Here is a 20460-nt window from a genome sequence, read left to right as displayed (position 1 = left end):
ACTGAGATGTTTGACAAGGGAACGAAAAGCCCCTGATCATCTCACCTTGTAAGTAAGTGTACTGTTGACTTCACGGGGGAGTGATGTTATGTATTTAACCCTTTGTAACCTGCATCACACCTGACCACCAGAGGGCCTACCTGTTGGAGTCCCAAGGGATCCCAGCATCCCTTGGGAGCACAGTATATAAGCAGGCCACCCACAAGGTACCTGCACTCTGGAGCCTTAATAAAGGAGCTAAGGTCACACTTGCTCATTACACACAGTACTCAGTCTCACCATTTATTATGAGTGTAACAGACCCCACACGGTGAGGAGTGAGCTAGCTGAGGTGAGGTGAAAAATGATATTGGCACTTAGGGCTGAAGATCAACAATGGGATATTTTTAAAGAGGAGGTTGGAAAGTTGCAGAATGAATATATCTTGATAAAGGAGACTAGCTCAAGTTTCAGAATGCTGCGGATAAATAGATTAGAAACAAACTAATATTGAAGAGGCCATATGAACATCAGAAATAGGAGCAGGAGTCGGCCATTCGGCCCCTCGAGCCTGCTCCGCCATTTAATACGATCATGGCTGATCTGATCATGAACTCAGCTCCACTTCCCTGCCCGCTCCCCATAACCCCTTACTCCCTTATCGCTCAAAAATCTGTCTATCTCTGTCTTAAATTTATTCAATGTCCCAGCTTCCACAGCTCTCTGAGGCAGCGAATTCCACAGATTTACAACCCTCTGAGAGAAGAAATTTCTCCTCATCTCTTAGAATAAGGGGCCGCCCATTTAAAACGTAGATGAGGGGGAATCTTTTCTCAGAGGGTTGTAAATCTGTGGAATTCTCTGCCCCAGAGAGCTGTGGAGGCTGGGTCATTGAATATATTTAAGGCGGAGATAGACAGATTTTTGAGCGATAAGCGAATAAAGGGTTGTGGGGAGCGGGCAGGGAAGTGGAGCTGAGTCCTCTTTAAAAATATCCCATTGTTGATCTACAGCCCTAAGTGCCAATATCATTTTCCACCTCACCTCAGCTAGCTCACTCCTCACCGTTGTAAAATCTGCCCTATTCCAATCTGGTGCCCTTGTGTATGTGGCAACTTTTCCCCCTTTGTATTTGGACCTTAAACCTGATCATATTATGGTCACTACTCCCGCGGTGCTCGCTCCAATTTAACTCCTTTACTTGATCTATTTCATTGCTCAGAACTAGCAACACCTCTTGTAGGCATGTGGACATACTGCTTGGGGAAGGCAGAGCACTACACATGTTTCAGGAATTCCATTCTTTTTTCTCCTTTATTCCCTCCCTGTCCCAAACAATGAGCGATAATTGAAATCTCTCAGAGCAGTTATGTTATTGCTATTCATCTCCCTGATTGGTCTAAAGATTTCCCTCCCACAATGAGGGGTTCTGTAGTACAGTCCCGCTAATGTAACATCTCTTTTATCTTTGATCTCTAATCATACAGACTGTGTCAGAACCTCTTTAGTGTACAGCAACAACAACAACAAATTGTATCTATATAGCGCCTTTAACATAGTGAAATGTCCCAAGGCGCTTCACAGGGGTATTATGAGATAAAATTTGACACCGAGCCACATAAGTAGAAATTAGCGCAGGTGACCAAAAGCTTGGTCAAATAACTATGTTTTAAGGAGCGTCTTGAAGGAGGAAAGAGAGGTAGAGAGGCGGAGAGGTTTAGGCAGGGAGTTCCAGAGCTTGGGGCCCAGGCAGCTGAAGGCACGGCCACCGATGGTGGAGCGATTATAATCAGGAATGTTCAAGAGGGTAGAATTAGAGGAGCGCAGACATCTCGGGGGGAGGGTTGTGGGGCTGGAGGAGATTACAGAGATAGGGAGGGGCGAGGCCATGGAGGGATTTGTAAACAAGGATGAGAATTTTGAAATCGAGGCGTTGCTTAACCGAGAGCCAATGTCGGTCAGCGAGCAACAGGGGTGATGGGTGAGCGGGACTTGGTGTGAGTTAGGATACGGGCAGCCGAGTTTTGGATCACCTCAAGTTTACGTAGGGTAGAATGTGGGAGGACAGCCAGGAGTGTGTTGGAATAGTCAAGTCTAGAGGTAACAAAGGCACGGATGAGGGTTTCAGCAGCGGATGAGCTGAGGCAAGGGTGGAGACAGGCGATGTTACAAGAACTCCAAGCACTGCTCCTGTTTATTCCAATGCCTTTGTTCACTTTTTAAGATTTTAACTTTGCTAATTGCCAGTGGGGGGGGGGTTCTGTCCCACGCTGTCACACAAAAGCACCCACCAGTCATTACTTGCCCTATTTCACCCTTTTTTGAGCTCCCTCCCCAGGGATGTCCTGTTTAATAACTTGTTGTTTCACAGAAAAACTGCAAACTTTTTGAAAAGCTGCTGTTCCCTACTTTTATATATATATATATATTTATAAATACATATCTGTAATATTTTATTGAAGCAGACAGATTTATATTACTTCCCACCTCCACCCAAAAAACCTTTTTTTCTTCCGTTTAAATCTCCATCGCATTGCCAGAGCTGAAATCTCACAGTTCAAGCGCCGTGATGTGTAAGGGGCTGGCCGCCAGCCAGAGCTGTGTGTGAACAGGGGCGCGATTCACCGCAGAAGGCGTGGTCAGCCATCCAGTGAAGTCCTTATAAAGAACCTGAAGAGGTGAGGCTCTTTTCCACTCAGCCTGTTCCCAGCCTTGGTCTGCGCTCAGAACACCCTCCCATCCCACAGCATGTCTTCCTATCGGCTTTCCAGCAACACAGCCTCTTACAGGAGGACATTCGGGGGTCCCTCCGTGTCCCCCATCTCGGTCTCCAGGCTGTCCAGCTCCGGGCGCCTGCTGAGCTCTCCATCCTCTCTGTCCACGACCAGAAGCACCTCCTACCGCCACCGGTCCAGCACTCCAGCCGCGACCAGGATCTCCTACGACAAGGTGGACTTCTCGGTGGCGGACGCCCTCAACCAGGAGTTCCTGACCACTCGCACCAACGAGAAGGTGGAGCTGCAGGAGCTGAACGACCGCTTCGCCAACTTCATCGACAAGGTGAGGTTCCTGGAGCAGCAGAACGCCGTGCTGGTGGCCGAGCTCACCCAGCTGAGGTCCAAGGAGCCGAGCAGGGCTGGAGATGTCTACCTACAGGAGATCAGGGAGCTGAAGAGGCAGCTGGACCTGGTGGTCAAGGATAGAGACCGTGTCCAGGTGGAAAAGGACAACCTGGCCGAAGATCTGCACAACTTCAGGCAACGGTAAGAGACCGTGGTACAAAGGAACGAGGCTTTTCAAAAAAAAAAAATCTGAGCCTCACATTTTCTGCATTTTAAAACAGGATCTAAGGGCGGGACTGGTCTTGTCCCAAAACCATTTTTATTTAAGAACAAAATCTCCCTGCAAAGGTAATCTGCATGTCTTCTGCAACGTGTTCTCCCAGTGAGATGCTTTAGTACAATGGGATTGCAAATATGCAATAGAATATCTGTTTTTTTTCCAGGATTTTTTTGAAAGGGTTAGAATGTTTCACCAATCGAATTGTAAGAAGGGGAGGGGCTGAGAGCACAATACAGAACCGTTACAAATGGGAAAGTAGCACAAAGCAGGGAGATGGACAAAGGTCAAGCTTTATTTCACACGTGGCCTGAGATCTCTGAACTTGCCTGGGACAGACATTTTTGTACAACCCCCTTTCAAGTAATTGGGCACATTTTTTTTTAGAATGTTGCAATAAAAAAATGATAGAAAGTGCGGAAAGAAAACGTTTGGGATTGGGAGATCTGACAAACCAGAGTTCTGAAGGTGGTCATCGGAGTGACTTCCAACAGACTGAAATAAACTAAGGGAATAGTTTAAAAGGCCAGTTGAGATGGTAAGAAATTAAATGGCATAAAAATGATCGAAAATAAAAGGTAAGACAAGTTAAGAAAGTTGGGCTTGTTTTCTTCGGAAAAGGGGAGAGATCCAGGTGACCGAATTGAAGTTTTGCAGATTGTGAAGGAAATTGATAAAGTTGATCCAGGCAAAATGTTCAGCGTGGCAAAGGGGGCACGAGCTAAATGCAAGGAAGTTTGGAGTCAGTTCGGAATTGGGTTGTGGGAAGGACAATGAAAGGGGCAGTATAAATGGGGGCAAGAGACAAGTAAATGTGAGAGATTCAGGACAGAGGGTGGGAGAAACTTCTTCACACAGAGAGAGTTGTGAGTCTGCAGAATTCACTTTCAGGGTTCGTGGTTGAGGCAGAAACGATGTCCACGTTCAAGGTTAGATTGGAGAGGGGGAAAAGGAGTTGAAGGGATATGGGAACAGGGTGGGTAAATGTGGTTAGGACTATTTGCTCAGATGGAGGTTGAACCATGGACTGGATGGTAGGACTGACATATGAAGAAAGACTAGATCGGCTAGGCTTATGCTCACTGTATTTTTGAAGAATTAGAGGGGATCTTATAGAAGCATATAAAAATATGACAGGACTGGTCAGGTTAGATGCAGGAAGAATGTTCCCGATGTTGGGGAAGTCCAGAACCAAGGGTCATAGTCGAAGGATAAGGGGTAAGCCATATAGGACCGAGATGAGGAGAAACTTTTTCACCCAGAGAGTGATGAACCTGTGGAATTCTCTACCACAGAAAGTTGTTTTTTTGGCCTGCTCCTGCACCTATTTTCTATGTTTCTACCTTTCTGTGTTCTAATGTCTAGCTATGTGTGTCTGAAGAAGGGATTAAGGGATATGGTCAGAAGGTTGATCTATGAAAAAGGGACAGGTTTATTGGGCCAAATGATCTTTGCTGTTGATAAAAATTCTTAATTTACAAAACCCAACAAAACCTTTCAACAACAATAAAATGGGCAAATAACATGGGCCTTGTTATTTTCCACAATCCTTCCCAGTCATATTTTCCAGCAGTGATAAGAAAAATGGTATGACATAGGGGGCTTGGTACACCGATCATTGTGCCACAGAGCGGAAAGATGTGAATGTTTGGCAGCGATTCTCCACCTGGTGAGTCCTGGCGAGTTCCCTATCTCAGCCGGGCCAGTGTAGGGAGACACAGAGTGGCGTTCAGGTGCTTCCTCACAAGGAGGGAACAAAAGTCAGGTGGAACGTCACCCCCCCCCCCGCCATATTCCATTGGTTTGTCTCAGAATGGTCTGAGAGCAACTCACCCACCTGCCCTCTTGGTCAATGGTATGCGGGAACCAAGAAAGAGGAAAGGAGAGGGGGGGGGGGGGCGGGGAGGAATCTTTGCACCTGAGCTATGCAGACCAGAAGGTCCCAGGCTTGATTCCCTGCTCTGCACTGTGTTAACTGATCACGGCCAGGGTTCCCATTCCTGATTGCTGTCCCTGCTGGAAGATGTGTTTATGTGGACATTGGATGAAGATCTGACCAGGCTCGATTGTGATGCCCTTCATGGTGGAAAAGACTGTTGCCACTGATTGTCAACGCGGACCCATGAAGAATGGGCACCTGGAAGAGTAAGTGGAACAATATTCCCAGCATGAGTTCAGGAAAGGAAGGGGGAACATTGCGGAGGTGGTGGGGATTGAGGGAAGAAGAAACTAGATGCTTCGCCACAGGGAGGGAAAATTACAGGGAAAGTAATCACAGGGCTGCTTTCCAGCGCCTCCTAGTGGCTGATTACAGAACAGCATTGGTGGAGGCCTGGGAGTACATGATCTACTCTCTCATTTACAGGATAGGTTTGACTTGGGAGACTAGACAGGGAGAATATAACAGAGAGGGAACTCAGTGTAGAATATGCTACATCAATGGGTCAGGGATCCACAGACTTCATGTTGAAAAGAGATGTGCTATCTACCATCTTTATGAAGCAACTTTGTGGCCACAAGTCAACTCTTCAAGGTGTTGCCCAATACAGTGGCCCATATTTTGCGGTCAAAATAACGAGAGACTCGGCATTGAAACATATGGAAGGGCATGAGGTTGGGGTACTTACCCACCAGATACCCACTAAACACTGCAGAAAAAGTTAGGGCTTGTCCTTTCCAGCATAAGTACATGTTTAACGGCGTGGTAAGTCCTAATTACTGCCAAATAACCTCTCTGGGACTGAAAATCAACTTTTACAAGTGTGGAGTCTCATTCCTTCCGATTGTAATTATTGTTGGAGATTTAAAAAAATAAAAGAATATAAATACATTTTGTTTTAACTTTTTCATCTGTCTCTTTTATCACTCTTTCTCTTAATCCCATCTTTCTTTCCCTCTCTTTATCTCGCTTTCTGTACATGATTAGGCATTGAATTAACTATTTTAATTTACACTTCTGGTTCCGACTCTGCATAGCTCAGTAAGAGTTCTTCAATCTGATTGGTTAAGGAGACACACAGTTGCTTGTCCTGTTCACACAGGTGTCCTCTAATTCTGCCCTCTTGAGCATCCCTGATTATAATCACTCTACCATCGGTGGCCGTGCCTTCTGTTGCCTGGGCCCCAAGCTCTGGAACTCCCTCCCTAAACCTCACCGCCTCTCTAACTCTCTTTCCTCATTTAAGACGCTCCTTAAAACCTACCTCTTTGACCAAGCTTTTGTCAATTGTCCTAATTTTTCCTTAAGTGGCTCGGTGTCAAATTTTTTGTCTTACAATATTCCTGTGAAGCGCCTTGGGACGTTTCACTACGTTAAAGGCGCTATATAAATACAAGTTGTTGTTGTAAAGGGCGCGGCGCTGAAATGGATTTCTAATCACTGCAAGTGCCATAGAAAAGCCCACAGAAAGTCCGTGGGCAGGTGTAATGAACGACTGCCGCTATTCGATTGCCCATGACCGCAAAATCCGGCCACTATGTTTCAGTTGGACACCATATAAATCAAAAGGTTTCAAAGGCAAAGTACTGTAAAAGCGAATGGTCGAAGGCTTCTGCTTTTCTGGCACTCAGTCAATGAGGCTAAAAACAATAACTGGCTTCAGGTTTAGTGCATGTATCGTTTCCATGGAAATGCTCTGCTCATCATTGAAGATGTTTGATAGGGCAAATAGTTAGTGTTTTCGTTCCAGTACGCAAAATAGATTGAGATATCAAATAACCACATCTGGGATTCTTGATCTCTTTTATTGTCAAGATGAAGTGGACTGATTGCATCCACCGCTCTATTATTTAATCATTTCCCACTCACACCCAGAGCAGCATCACCAACTCCACAGTGTGGCTACCCATGGTTACTAATGGTCACACTTGGTCATTAGAGAACTGTTGGTAAAGTGTAAGCTTGGCTCAGTTGGTGATGCACTTACAAGGCTGAGGGTTCAAGCCTCTCGCAGTTAAGCTCGTGATCTAGATTGACAATCCAGTGCAGTACAGAGGGAGCGCTATATTATGGGAGGTGCCATCTTTTGGATGAGACCAAGGCTCCATCTGCCTGTTTAGGTGGACGTAAAAAAATCCCATAACACTACTTGAAGAAGAACAGGGAGTTGTCCTGGCAAATATTTCTCCTGTAACCAACACTACTGATGATTTGTCTCAGATGCTGTTTGTGGGACCTTGCTGGGTGCAAATTGGCATTTTCCTATATAACTGTAATTCGAAAGTAATTCATTGGCTGCAAAGCGCGTTGGGACGTACTGAGGATGTAAAAGGTGCGGTATAAACAGCTTGAGGGACCGCCCACAATTCTCAACCTTGTCAAGAGATGTGGCTGACAGCTAGACAGCTGAAGGTCAACACTTGGCACAGCAGACATTTTGAGGTACTTGGTGTTTGGCAGGGTGCAGGCACATCAAGCTCTCTCAGTTCCACAGTTTGGAAACGAGGGAAGCCATATTAACAAGGGCTTGAACGAGCCTGACTTAATTCTTCATCTCATCTGTCAGATAGACCTTTCCTGTTGGGTAACTAATGGTTACACAAACTGCGACAAAATAATCAAGGTCTGTCATAAGCATATTCCACTAACTATATCTAAAGTCGAATTTGAGCAGCCATGAAAAAAATCCACCCTTGGGCCATTGACTTCGAAATAAGAGCCAGTAGTTCTCTATGTGCGTTAGCCTTGACCATGAAATCAGAAACGTTGGAGGCAATTTTAATCTAACCCTCCTGTTGGGAGACTGACGAGATTAGGTGCAATGCTCATTTTACACCCCGCCCAATTTTACTCTCCATTGAAACCCAATCCCATGGGTTTCCCACCTTGCGAGTTAGGTTAAAATTGTTTTTCATCCTTAACTGAAGGACTCTATGGATTGGGAATTCAGACCTGGGCAAGTACTTCCCGTTAACCATTAATCTTTCACCCCGTTTGTGGTCCCATTAACTGTGGCCTCCTGTTAAATGTTTCTCAAAGGCACCATTTTCTCTCATTTATTAGTCTGTTCCATTATTGACGTGTAGACTAATTGAAGGCGTTTCCCTTTTAGTGTCCAGCTTTCCATCCTGCAACCTCACTCATCTGTGCAAATATCAAAAAGCAAAGCAAATCATTGTTCTGACACATTAAAGCCGGGCGTGTCTCTCCAGCACACTGACCTTCCATATGTGTTTGTTTTCAGCTTCACTGTTGCATAAAATAAAATGTAATGGTAATGTGACAGTCGAGAATAATACCAGATACGTGACTGTGAATTGATCAACTCATCAGAAAGGCAAATGTCGATATGCCAATTGTATATTAACCTCTGTTTAGACAAATGCTTGTCCGCCCCCAGACACTGAAACATAGAAACTGAAACATAGAAAATAGGAGCAGTAGTCGGCCATTTGGCCCCTCGAGTCTGCACCACCATTCAATATGATCATGGCTGATCCTCTATCTCAACACCATATTCCCGCTTTCTCCCCATACCCCTTGATGCCTTTTGTGTCTAGAAATCTATCTATCTCCCTCTTAAATATATTCAGTGACTTGGCCTCCACAGCCTTCTGTGGTAGAGAATTCCACAGGTTCACCACCCTCTGAGTGAAGATATTTCTCCTCATCTTGGTCCTAAATTTCCTCCCCCGTATCCTGAGACTGTGACCCCTTGTTCTAGACTTCCCAGCCAGGGGAAACATCCTCCCCACATCCAGTCTATCCAACCCCGTCAGAATTTTATACGTTTCAATGAGATACCCTCTCATTCTTCTAAACTCTAGTGAATACAGGCCTAGTCGACCCAATCTTTCCTCATACGACAGTCCTGCCATCCCAGGAATCAGTCTGGTGAACCTTCGCTGCACTCCCTCTATGGCAAGTATATCCTTTCTTAGGTAAGGAGACCAAAACTGCACACAATACTTCAGGTGCGGTCTCACCAAGGCCCTGTATAACTGTAGTAAGACATCCTTGCTCCTGTACTCAAATCCTCTTGCAATGAAGGCCAACATACCATCAGCCTTCCTAACTGCTTGCTGCACCTGCATGTTTGCTTTCAATGACTGGTGTACAAGGACACTCAGGTCCCTCTGTACATCGACATTTCCCAAGCTATCACCATTTAAATAATACTTTGTCTTTATGTTTTTCCTATCAAAGTGAATAACTTCATATTTATCCGCATTATACTGCGTATGTCATGTGTTTGCCCACTCACTCAACCTATCTAAATCGCCTTGCAGCATCTTTGCATCCTCCTCACAACTCACAATCCCACCTAGTTTTGTGTTGTCAGCAAACTTGGAAATATTACATTTGGTTCCCTCATCCAAGTCATTTATATATATTGTGAATAGCTGGGGCCCAAGCACTGATCCCTGTGGTCATCATCATCATAGGCTGTCCCTCGGAATCGAGGAAGACTTGCTTCCACTCTTAGAATGAGTCCTTAGGCAGCTGAACAGTCCAATATGAGAGCCACAGTCCCTGTCACAGGTGGGACAGATAGTCGTTGAGGGTAAGGGAGGGTGGGACAGTTTTGCCACACGCTCTTTCCGCTGCCTGCCCTTGATTTCTGCATGCTCTCAGCGACAAGACTCGAGGTGCTCAGCGCCCTCCCGGATGCACTTCCTCCACTTAGGGCGGTCTTTGGCCAGGGACTCCCAGGTGTCAATGGGGATGTTGCACTTTATCAGGGAGGCTTTGAGGGTTTCCTCTGCTCACCTTTGGCTCGTTTGCCATGAAAGAGTTCCGAGTAGAGTGCCTGCTTTGGGAGTCTCGTGTCTGGCATGCAGACAATGTGGCCTGCCCAGCGGAGCTGATCAAGTGTGGTCAGTGCTTCAATGCTGGAGATGTGGCCTGGACGAGGACACTAATGTTGGTGCATCTAGGGGTTTTGTAGGATCTTGCGGAGCATCGTTGGTGGCATTTCTCCAGCGACCTGAGGTGTCTACTGTACATGGTCCCTATCTCTGAGCCATACAGGAGTGCGGGTATTACTACAACCCTGTAGACCATGAGCTTGGTGGTATATTTGAGGGCCTGGTCTTCGAACAATCTTTTCCTCAGGCAACACATTGTACTGCATTTGCCATGTGTTTTCCCACTCACTCAACCTATCTAGCAAACTTGGAAATATTACATTTAGTTCCCTCATCCAAATCATTTATATATATATTGTGAATAGCTGGGGCCCATGCACTGATCCCTGTGAACCCCACTAGTCACTGCCCGCCAGCCCGAAAAAGACCCGTTTATTCCTACTCTCTGTTTCCTGTCAGTTAACCAATTTTCAATCAAAGCCAGTATATTACCCCCAATCCTATGAGCTTTAATTTTGCACACTTACCTCTTATGTGGGACTTTATCAAAGGCCTTCTGAAAATCTAAATACACTACATCCACTGGTTCTCCCTTATCTATTCTATCAGTTACATCCTCAAAAAACTCCAGTAGCTTTGTCAAACGCGATTTTCCTTTCATAAATCCATGTTGACTTTGTCTAATCCCGTTGATATTTTCTAAGTGTCCCGTTATCACATCCTTTATAATAGACTCTAGCATGTTCCCTACTACTGATGTTAGGCTAACCGGTCTGTAGTTCCCTGTTTTCTCTCTCCCTCCTTTTTTTTAAATAGTGGGGTTTCATTTGCCACTGAGCAGTGTAGTTCCACGTGTTACCTGTTGCGTTTTTATAGGAATCAATGAAATAAGGAACGATAATGAGACATTGGGATCAAATCAGCAAAATAGCTCCAGGAGCCTGATGCTTTTAGTGTTGCTCCATTGACTGGGTCCTCTTCTGGGAAATGAATGAGATCTTCAGGGTGGGTTTAAAGGGCATGGGGTTCCATTGGATTCGAGCTAAAACTATACAGTGCCCCGTTCAGACCACACCTCAAGGACTGGCTTCAGTTTAGGTCACCAAGATATAAGGAAAACCCTGGAGATGGTGTACAGGATTTATTGGAGAAACTGTGGGTCTATTACTGTACATGGACCATGTACAGTAGACACCTCAAGTTGCTGGAGAAATATCACCAACGATGTCTCTGCAAGATCCTACAATTCCCCTGGGAGGACAGACGCACCAACATCAGCGTCCTCATTCAGGCTAACATCCCCAGTATTGAAGCACTGACCACACTTGATCAGCTCTGCTGGGCAGGCCACATTGTCCGCATGCCAGACACAAGACTCCCAAAACAAGTGCTCTACTCGGAGCTCCTTCACGGCAAACAAGCCAAAGGTGGGCAGCGGAAACGCTACAGGGACATCCTCAAAGCCTCCCTGATAAAGTGCAACATCCCCACTGACACCTGGGAGTCCCTGGCCCAAGACCGCCCTAAGTGGAGGAAGTGCATCCGGGAGGGAGCTGAGCACCTCGAGTCTCAACGGCGAGAGCATGCAGAAATCAAGCGCAGGCAGCGGAAAGAGCGTGCGGCAAACCTGTCCCACCCACCCTTTCCCTCAACGACTATCTGTCCCACCTGTGACAGAGTCTGTGGCTCTCGTATTGGACTGTTCAGCCACCAGAGAACTCACTTCAGGAGTGGAAGCAAGTCTTCCTCGATTCCGAGAGACTGCCTGTGATGATTATCCTTGAAAGGAGGTGAGTGAAAGAGGACCTTACAAAAGTGTGCAAGATGCTAAATGGCATAGATAAAGCTAATCTATGCACTAATCTATGCACTACTTCTAATAGCCAGGATATTAGAACCCTTGGCAATACTGTTCTATGAGATCACCCCTCATTCTTATAAAGAATGAGGGATAATCTCATAGAAACGTATAGAATTATGAAGGGGCTTGACAGGGTAGATGCAGAGAGGATGTTTCCCCTCGTGGGGGAATCTAAAACTAGAGGGCATAGTCTCAAATTAAGGGGCTGCCCTTTTAAAATGGAGGTGAGGAGGAATTTCTTCTCTCAGAGGGGCGTAAATCTTTGGAATTTTCTACCCCAGAGAGCTGTGGAGGCTGGGTCATTGAATATATTTAAGGCGGAGATAGACAGATTTTTGAGCGATAAGGGAGTAAAGGGTTATGGGGAGTGGGCAGGGAAGTGGAGCCGAGTCCATGATCAGATCAGCCATGATCTTATTGAATGGTGGAGCAGGCTCGAGGGGCCGAATGACCTACTCCTGCTCCTATTTCTTATGTTAGAACCAGGTTATAACTGCTACTCAGTTCCTGTCCGTCAGCTCAGCAGTGACAATGGGGCCGAATTAATTCACTATTCACTGGGTTCTGAACTGGCCTGGCTGCTTCAGTCATCTGTATCCCTTTGTGTGACAATATGCTCTTGACATTGTCTATCCAATGCTGCCTTGGTCTTCCTTGGCTCCTTGCTCCAAGTGCCTCTGCACACAGGACGATGAGAGGTATCCTAGCCGTTGTAACATGCCCAAACCATCTTTCTTGGACCTGCTGTATAAGCGTTGTTTCTTGTCCAAGCCATGTTCTCATTATACTATTCTTGATTCTTTGCATCCTGGATACTCCCAGTATTCCTCTCAACCAACCCATCTCTGCTGTTAGTATCGTTTCCTCGTCACCATTTCTCGTGTTCCAACCCTTGGCTCCGTATAATAATATGGGACAACCATCGCTTCATAAACTCTTACCTTTGTTTTTAACTGAAATATTTTTAGGCTTCCCATAGCCTGTTTAACTGATGAAAGGAACATTTAGGACAGAGACATTGGTAGGGGAGGGAAAGTGGGTACTGGTTCCTGGGACAGTGTGGATTTTTCTATTGTTGTTGTCATATTTTGATATTACTGTAAAATGTTATACAAAGTTAAAAGAACTGAGTGGGAGATGTGTGTTTTAAAAAAATGTTTTTTTAATGAAGAGCTAGTTGGTTTATTAACAAAGGTTTAACAATCAAACTACACATTACCAGTTCATCCAGTAGGCTCACAACTGCATCCCTCATCGTAGATGACCCAGACCCAATTATTGAGTCTTGTGAACATCACGTGACTGGCTAAGCCACTCACAGTGCAACAGCTCTACAACTATTTTAAGTTGAAACCATAAATCAAGTGCCCCCTTATTAAAGGGGCACTAAAACCGACAAATAAACAAATTAACTTTTAACCGTAAACTTAATTCAAATTAAAATTTGGTTGCCGGGGGTGATGATTTAGCTTGGTTCAGTTGGCAGAAGATTGTGGGTGCAAGTTGAGCTCTGTGATTTATACACATAATCTATGCTGACATGTCCATGCACTGCAGGAGTTCTGCTGCATTACTCGAGGTGTTGTTTTTTCGGGATCAGGAGTGGGACCATAGGATTATTTTTCTCTTCTCTCTAGCCTGGCGATCACTGAGGCACCTCTACCTCCACTCCAGCTAAGGCCCAGTTACTGACTGGTTATTCATTTCATTGCCTTTGGTCGGATCTCCGAGCGAGCATTCCTTCCTCAGCCAAGACCACCCTGGTCTGTGTGGCCCGGTACTTCACCAGGCAGCACAGTTCCCCATTGTTGGGCCTTTGCAACAACCCACCAGTGATTCCTGACACGATCACTGAGGCTTTTGTGCACAGGGTCTGTTGTACACAAAGTTAAACGTGAATTATCCACATTGAAAAAGAAGGGCAACAGGACTTAGAATAACACTGGCAAATAAATAAATACATTTGTCGCACCTCCCATTCTCCGGGTTCCGAGAGTGTTGAGGCTCCTTGCTTGTCCATATAGACAACCATCCAGAGTGATTGAGTCAGCTTTACTCTTGAATGCAGAAGAGTTAACACAACAAAGTTACCTTTCTGAGCCTGCGCTGGGTACGGCCATAGATGGCTCATACTGCAGAGGAGCACACCTTTCCTACCTTAGTTTAACGAACACAGCAGTGCCCACATTTTTTTGTCTCTGTGAGCCACTTAGGCACGTACCACGAAGCCTCATTGCCACGTATAACGTTTAAGCCCATATTAAGCTGCTGTTAGCCACAGATCTTGGTGCTGAGGCCCTACGCTCTGGAACTCTCTCCCTAAACCGCTCCGCCTCTCCACCTCTCTTTCCTCCTTTAAGACGCTTCTTAAAACCTTCTGTAAAGTCCTGTCCCCTCAGTACAGATTCACACGAGGCATGTAGTGAAGTCAAGGTCACTCTGGACCTGCACCTTTATTTCACAGCTCTGGAATGCTGCACTTGCCTGAGACCTGTCCTTATATACCTGTCTCTTGCAAGTGCACCCCTGGTGGTAAGGTATGCTGGTGGTTACAGGTCATATCTTATTACAGTCATGTCTAGCATGTTAGGATACAGTTATAAATAATAATGTAAGATACATGACACCTTCCTCTTTGACCAAGCTTTTGTTTATCTGCCCTAATATCTCCTTATGTGGCTCGGTGTCAAATTTTGTTTGATAACGCTCCTGTGGAGCGCCTTGGGACTTTTTAACTACGTTAATGGCGCTATATAAATGCAAATTATTGTTGTTGGTTGAGGACAGGGTTTTGGGTCAGTTGTGTTGCCCTCCACGGTTGGATAAGCCGCTGAAGCTCATTGTCAAGGCTAACACGTGAAGAATGGTCACTTAACCGTGGTAGTGGAGGGCTTCTGGTGTCCTGGGAAGTAGATTCCAGGAAGGAGAGGAAGGGATGAAGGGGTACTGGCAAACAAAACCCTTCTGCTTATCTAATAGCCCACTTATACTGCTTTGGAGGCAGAAACCTCAGTCTACATGAGGTGGCATGACTACTTCTGGAGACCCAGAACATGCAAAGCATTGCTAGCAGGATGAAGTCTCGAGGCGGGAGGTCACATTTTTGAACACTGAATTTTAATATGAAACCACTCAGCCGGTAGCAAGTTAAAACATGAGAGGTGGGTGGCCGAACTATTCAGGCCGCTATTGAGTCGCTCCATTGTAAATGCATTCAAAATGAACGTGCCACTACACACAGCAACCAGAGCAACTCTTCCTTCATGCTGTTGCTTCCGGGAATTACATCACGAATGCTGACTCTTTTCCGTAGTCTGACTATGTGGGAACATGTTTTTAGGCAGTCAGGATTCAGAGGTTAAACTATTTTTTTTTAAACCCAGAGACACCATGCAACATTGTTAAGTGGTGGGAGCTGTTTGTAAATGAACAGCTTTTCTTTTCCTAGATCCTTTAGTTTTCCAAGTCCTACTGATAAATACGTCTGGGAGTTTGGGGTCCAAATTAGTTCTCTCCCAATAAAGTTGGAGGTGCATCCTATTTACTGTACCGTAGGAACTTAGTTAAGTCAACGAGCTGGGCCTGGATTGATGTGCTACTAAATTCAGATCACAAGATGTTAGTGTTCCTGTCACTAATAGTCCCCTCGATGGTTTAATTACAGTGCTCAAGTCATAGAGATCAGGTAGGCCCCAGATTCAATTCCTGGCCTGCGCCGAGTTAGCTGAGCCTGCAGAGAGGCCCTGCAATTGATCTAGGCCAGGGAGGGGATAAAGCAGCCAGGATCCCTGCTCCTGGTCGCTAAGCAGTGACTCCCACTGGAGAGTGTCGGCGAGGACAGGAATGGGGTTGGCTGCGATGCCCTCCATGGTGAAATAGCCCGCTGTCACGAGCTGCTGAAGTTCAAATGTCGCCAATGGTCAACTTGGGTGAGGTACAAGAAGGCTGTTGGCACCCGTGGAACCACAGCCTGCACCCCAGCAAGATAGAGTGCCCACAGGAGAGGAGGGGGACATCATTTGGGGGCCTATTTTGAATCCTGAGTACTCGGGTCTCCTAGCAACAGTCTCCCAAAACAATTGGCCAACAGAGACCCCTACTGGTTGACAAGAGGAATTTTGTTTTAATCTGACACGAACCCTCGGAATACAGACATGGGTTTCTCTGGTATTAGCTTGCAAGTGCTTGGCTCAGTTGGTAGCGTGGTTGCCCCTGAGTCAGGAGGTTATGGGAGGTTGGGTCCCACTCCAGGACATCAGCTGGTAATCCAGACTGATGCTCCAGTGCAGTACTGAGGGAGTGCTGCATTGTCGGAGGTGCTGCTTTTTTGGCCGGGCTGTTAAAACAGAGCTCCGTTGGTTCAGGTGGACATTGAAGATCCCACGGCACTGCTCAAACAAGTGCAGGTAGTTTACCTGGTGTCCTGGCCAACATTTCTCCCTTGGAAAACACCGCCAAAGCCGTTAACCACATGGCATTTTTGTGGTGTGATCCTGCTGTGCGCAAAACGCCTGCTGCCTTCGAAGTCATTCATTACGAAGCATTTGGAGACGCGCTATGGTGTGATAAAAGTGCAAGGGGGAGAAATTCGGTCGCTTAGCGCCCCTGGGAAGGGTGGGAACAGGGGCACTGAAGGGGTCGGAGCCGCGAGCGCCAGTATTGGTGCCGTTCGGCACATTCAGTGTGTCGGTACCGACGGTGCTGAGCAGTATTACCGGGAGCATTGCGCTGGTGTGCAACGCCCCCGGTATCGACAGCGATGCGATATTTGCTTGGAGCGGCACCCATAGCGCCCCCTAGTGACCCCGCCAGAGAAAGCTGGCGTGCAGAGCTGTCCCGGGGGGCGGTGAGGGGAGGAGTGACTGCGTGAGGTAAATGTGATTAGCATTTCTTTGAATTGTTTTGCCATTCACCTTTATTTGGGGGGGAGTACTTTATCGGGAAGGTTTTTTGTGTCGATTTATTTTTGCAGGGAGGCCTCTCTCTCGGTGCTCAGAAGCCGGGGACTTTCAGTTGCTCACCCGGCCTAGCGCCCTCAGAGAGGTGTGGAACGCCCCCCCCCCTTAGCGCTCCGCCCCACACTCGGGGCCCAGCAACTGAATGTTTTGGCTGCCGTCGCAAACCATTTCCCGACGCAAAATTTACCGACCCGCCGCTGTTAGCGCCCCCAGGAAGCCTCCAACCGAATTTCCCACCCCCAAGTTTTTTACTTCGCTGTTCGCACCATACCGAGAGAGGAGAAGCCTCAAGGTTCCACACCTCCCTGCAGAAGCATGGCTGAGATGGGGGTGAACTCAGTGGAGACGGGGGTGGAGCATTGGAGGTTTTATTGTCTGGCTGGGAGCCTCAGTAACGTTCACCTGTACTTGTGCTGCAGGTTGGAAGAGGAAGCCCAGAAGAGAGAGGATGCGGAGAATAATCTGGTACTGTTCAGGAAGGTGAGTGACTCGGACCCACAGGCAATGCACAAACTCCCCTCCCCTCCTGCAGGCTTTGACTCTTAAGGGGTATACAGTGAAACCTGTACAAATGGCCACGTGCAAAAAACAGACATCTGCAACACTTATTGCAAGACCCAAATAACTTGCACAGTAAGATATACAAGATACAAAAGCAAAATACTGTGAAATAAAAACAAAATGCTGGAAATCTCAGCGGGTCAGGCAGCATCTGTGGAGAGAGAAACCGAGTTAACGTTTCGGGTCGATGACCCTTCGTCAGAATTGGCAATAGTTCGAGATGTAACAGATTGTTGAGGAAGTGCTGAGACCCTGAAGGAGGGGAGGGGAGGAAAGAACAAAAGAGAAGGTCGGTGATAGGGTGGAAGGTAGGAGAGATTAGAGAGACAAAAGGAATGATGGGCCGAATTGAGATGGTAATGGCAGGAGTTAGGAAACAAAAGATGAGTCTAGATAGGGTGTGAATGGCAGGATCATCACCGGCTGCCATGGGAAACGGAGAAAAAAATAAAAATAAAAAGGGGGGTTTGTAAAATAAAGGGAGGAAAGGGAACAAAGTCTGGGCAGCGGTTACGGTCTGAAATTGTTGAACTCGATGTTGGGTTCAGAAGGATGTAAAGTGCCTAAACGAAAGATGAGGTGCTGTTCCTCGAGCTTGCGTTGAGCTTCGTTGGAACAGTGCAGGAGGCCGAGGATGGAGAGGTCGGAGTGGGAGTGGAGTGGAGAATTAAAGTGACAGGCGACCGGAAACTCAGGGTCACACTTACGGACTGAACGGAGGTGTTCCACAAAGCAGTCACCCAATCTACGTTTGGTCTCCCCAATATAAAGGAGACCACATCGTGAGCAGTGAATACAGTATACTAAATTGAAAGAAGTACAAGTAAATCACTGTTTCACCTGGAAGGAGTGTTTGGGGCCCTGGATAGTGAGAAGGAAGGAGGTAAAAGGGCAGGTGTTGCATCTCCTGCGCTTGCATGGAAAGGTGCTGTGGGGAGGGGAGGGGTTGCTGGGGGTGACTGTGGAATGGACCAGGGTGTCGCAGAGGGAGCGGTCCCTTCGGAATACTGAGGGGAGGAGAGGGGAAGATGTGATTAGTGGTGGGATCACGCTGGAGGTGGCGGAAATGATGGAGGATGATCCGTTGAACGTGGAGGCTGGTGGGGTGAAAGGTGAGGACAAGGGGGAGGGGAAGGGGTGAGAGCAGAGGTGCGGGAAATAGAACAGACACGGTCGAGGGCCATGTTAACCACGGCGGAGGGGAATCCTCGGTTGAGGAAAAAAGAAGACATATCAGAATATACAAAGAAATACAAGAGACACTCTGAAACTCTCACATTACGAACTACGGGATCCTGGGCTTCATGAATCGAGGTACAGAGTACAAAAGTGTGGAAATTATGGTGAACCTGTATAAAACACTGGTTTGGCCTCAACTGGAGAATTGTGTCCAATTCTAGGCACCACACTTTAGGAAGGGTGTGTAGGCCTTAGAGAGGGTGCAGAAAAGGTTTACAAGAATGTTTCCAGGGATGGGGACTTCAGTTACGTGGATGGACTGGAGAAGCTGGGGTTGTTCTCCTTGGAGCAGAGAAGGTTGAGAGGAGATTTGATGGAGGTGTTCAAAATCATGAGGGGTTTGGACAGTGTAGATAGAGAAACTGTTCCCATTGGTGGAAGGATCGAGAACCAGAGGACACAGATTGGCAGAAGAACTAAAGGCGACATGAGGAAAAACTTGTACACAACGAGTGGAGGCAGACTCAATCGTGGCTTTCAAAGGGGGGGTTGGATAAGTACCTGAAGGAAAAGCAATTGCAGGGCTACAGGGAAAGGGCGGGGGAGTGGGACTAGCTCAAATGCTCTTGCAGAGAGCCGGCACGGGCTCGATGAGCAGCTGGGGTATTTAAATTCAATTAATTAAATAAATGTGGAATAAAAAAGCTAGTATCAGTAGTGGTGACCATGAAACTACCGGATTGTTGTAAAACCCCATCTGGTTCACTACTGTTCTTTAGGGAAGGAAATCTGTCGCCCTTACCCGGTCTGGCCTACATGTGACTCCAGACCCACAGCAACGTGGCTGACTCGTAACTGTCCTCTGAAATGGCCTAGGAAGACACTCAATTGTATAAGGCGGCTCACCACCACCTTCTCAAGGGGCAATTAGGGATGGGCAATAAATGCCGGCCTTGCCAGCGACGCCCACATCCCAGGAACGAATAAATAAAAAAAAGAAATCAGGATTCGAAGCTTCCTTCCACCTGAGGGAGCAAGATATGGTCCTAACGGATGAATGGTGCCTGGGGGACATGGGGATGGTTTTATACTTTGGCCCTGAATTTCCTTGGGGCCTGTCAGGACTCTTGTACCCAGAGCTGGGCAGAACATCCTCCCACTGGCCCCAGGCGCCTGCTACATTTCCCATGGTCGGGATATTTATGGAACTTCGGGCAGAGGCCGCAATCGTTAGTGGACCGACCCAAAGAAAGTTCCTGCCATTTTTAATTTGCAGTAGGCCTGGTTTCGGGGCTCAGTGGGCAGCACTCTCTCGCCTCGGAGTCAGAAGGTTGTGGGTTCAAGTCCCACTCCAGGGACTCGAGCACTGAAATCTAGGCTGACACTCCCAGTGCAGTGCTGAGGGAGCGCCGCACTGTCGGGGGTGCCGTCTTTCGGATGAGACGTTAAACCGAGGCCCCCTCTGCCCTTTCAGGCGTAAATAATCCCACGGCACTATTTCGAAGAAGAGCAGGGGAGTTATCCCCGGTGTCCTGGCCAATATTTATCCCTCAATCAACATAACAAAAAAAAAACCAGTTGATCTGTGATCATTATCACATTGCTGTTTGTGGGAGCTTGCTGTGCGCAAACTGGCTGCTGTGTTTCCTGCATTACAACAGTGACCACACTTCAGTGACTGTAAAGCGCTTTGGAACGTCCTGAGGTTGTGAAAGGCGCTATATAAATGCAAGTTCTTCTTATTCTCCCTCCTTGCGCTCCCAGCAAGTGCCAGCT

General features: G+C 46.9%; 1 protein-coding gene across 1 annotated transcript in view; it reads left to right on the top strand.

Moving 5' to 3' along the window:
• The first annotated feature begins 2727 nt into the window (after positions 1–2727).
• The window catches only part of prph (peripherin), a 36826-nt gene continuing 19093 nt past the window's right edge, over positions 2728–20460 (top strand). Inside the window, exons 1-2 of the mRNA XM_070869341.1 lie at positions 2728–3242; positions 17364–17424. Coding sequence (XP_070725442.1) covers positions 2728–3242; positions 17364–17424 — 576 coding nt within the window. The remainder of the gene's footprint in view (positions 3243–17363; positions 17425–20460) is intronic.

The sequence above is a fragment of the Pristiophorus japonicus genome, chromosome X, assembly GCF_044704955.1.
Source record: "Pristiophorus japonicus isolate sPriJap1 chromosome X, sPriJap1.hap1, whole genome shotgun sequence".
NCBI classification, from domain to species: domain Eukaryota; kingdom Metazoa; phylum Chordata; class Chondrichthyes; family Pristiophoridae; genus Pristiophorus; species Pristiophorus japonicus.
The sequence above is the reverse complement of the archived record's forward strand: the minus strand, read 5'-3'. Positions and strand labels throughout refer to the sequence as shown.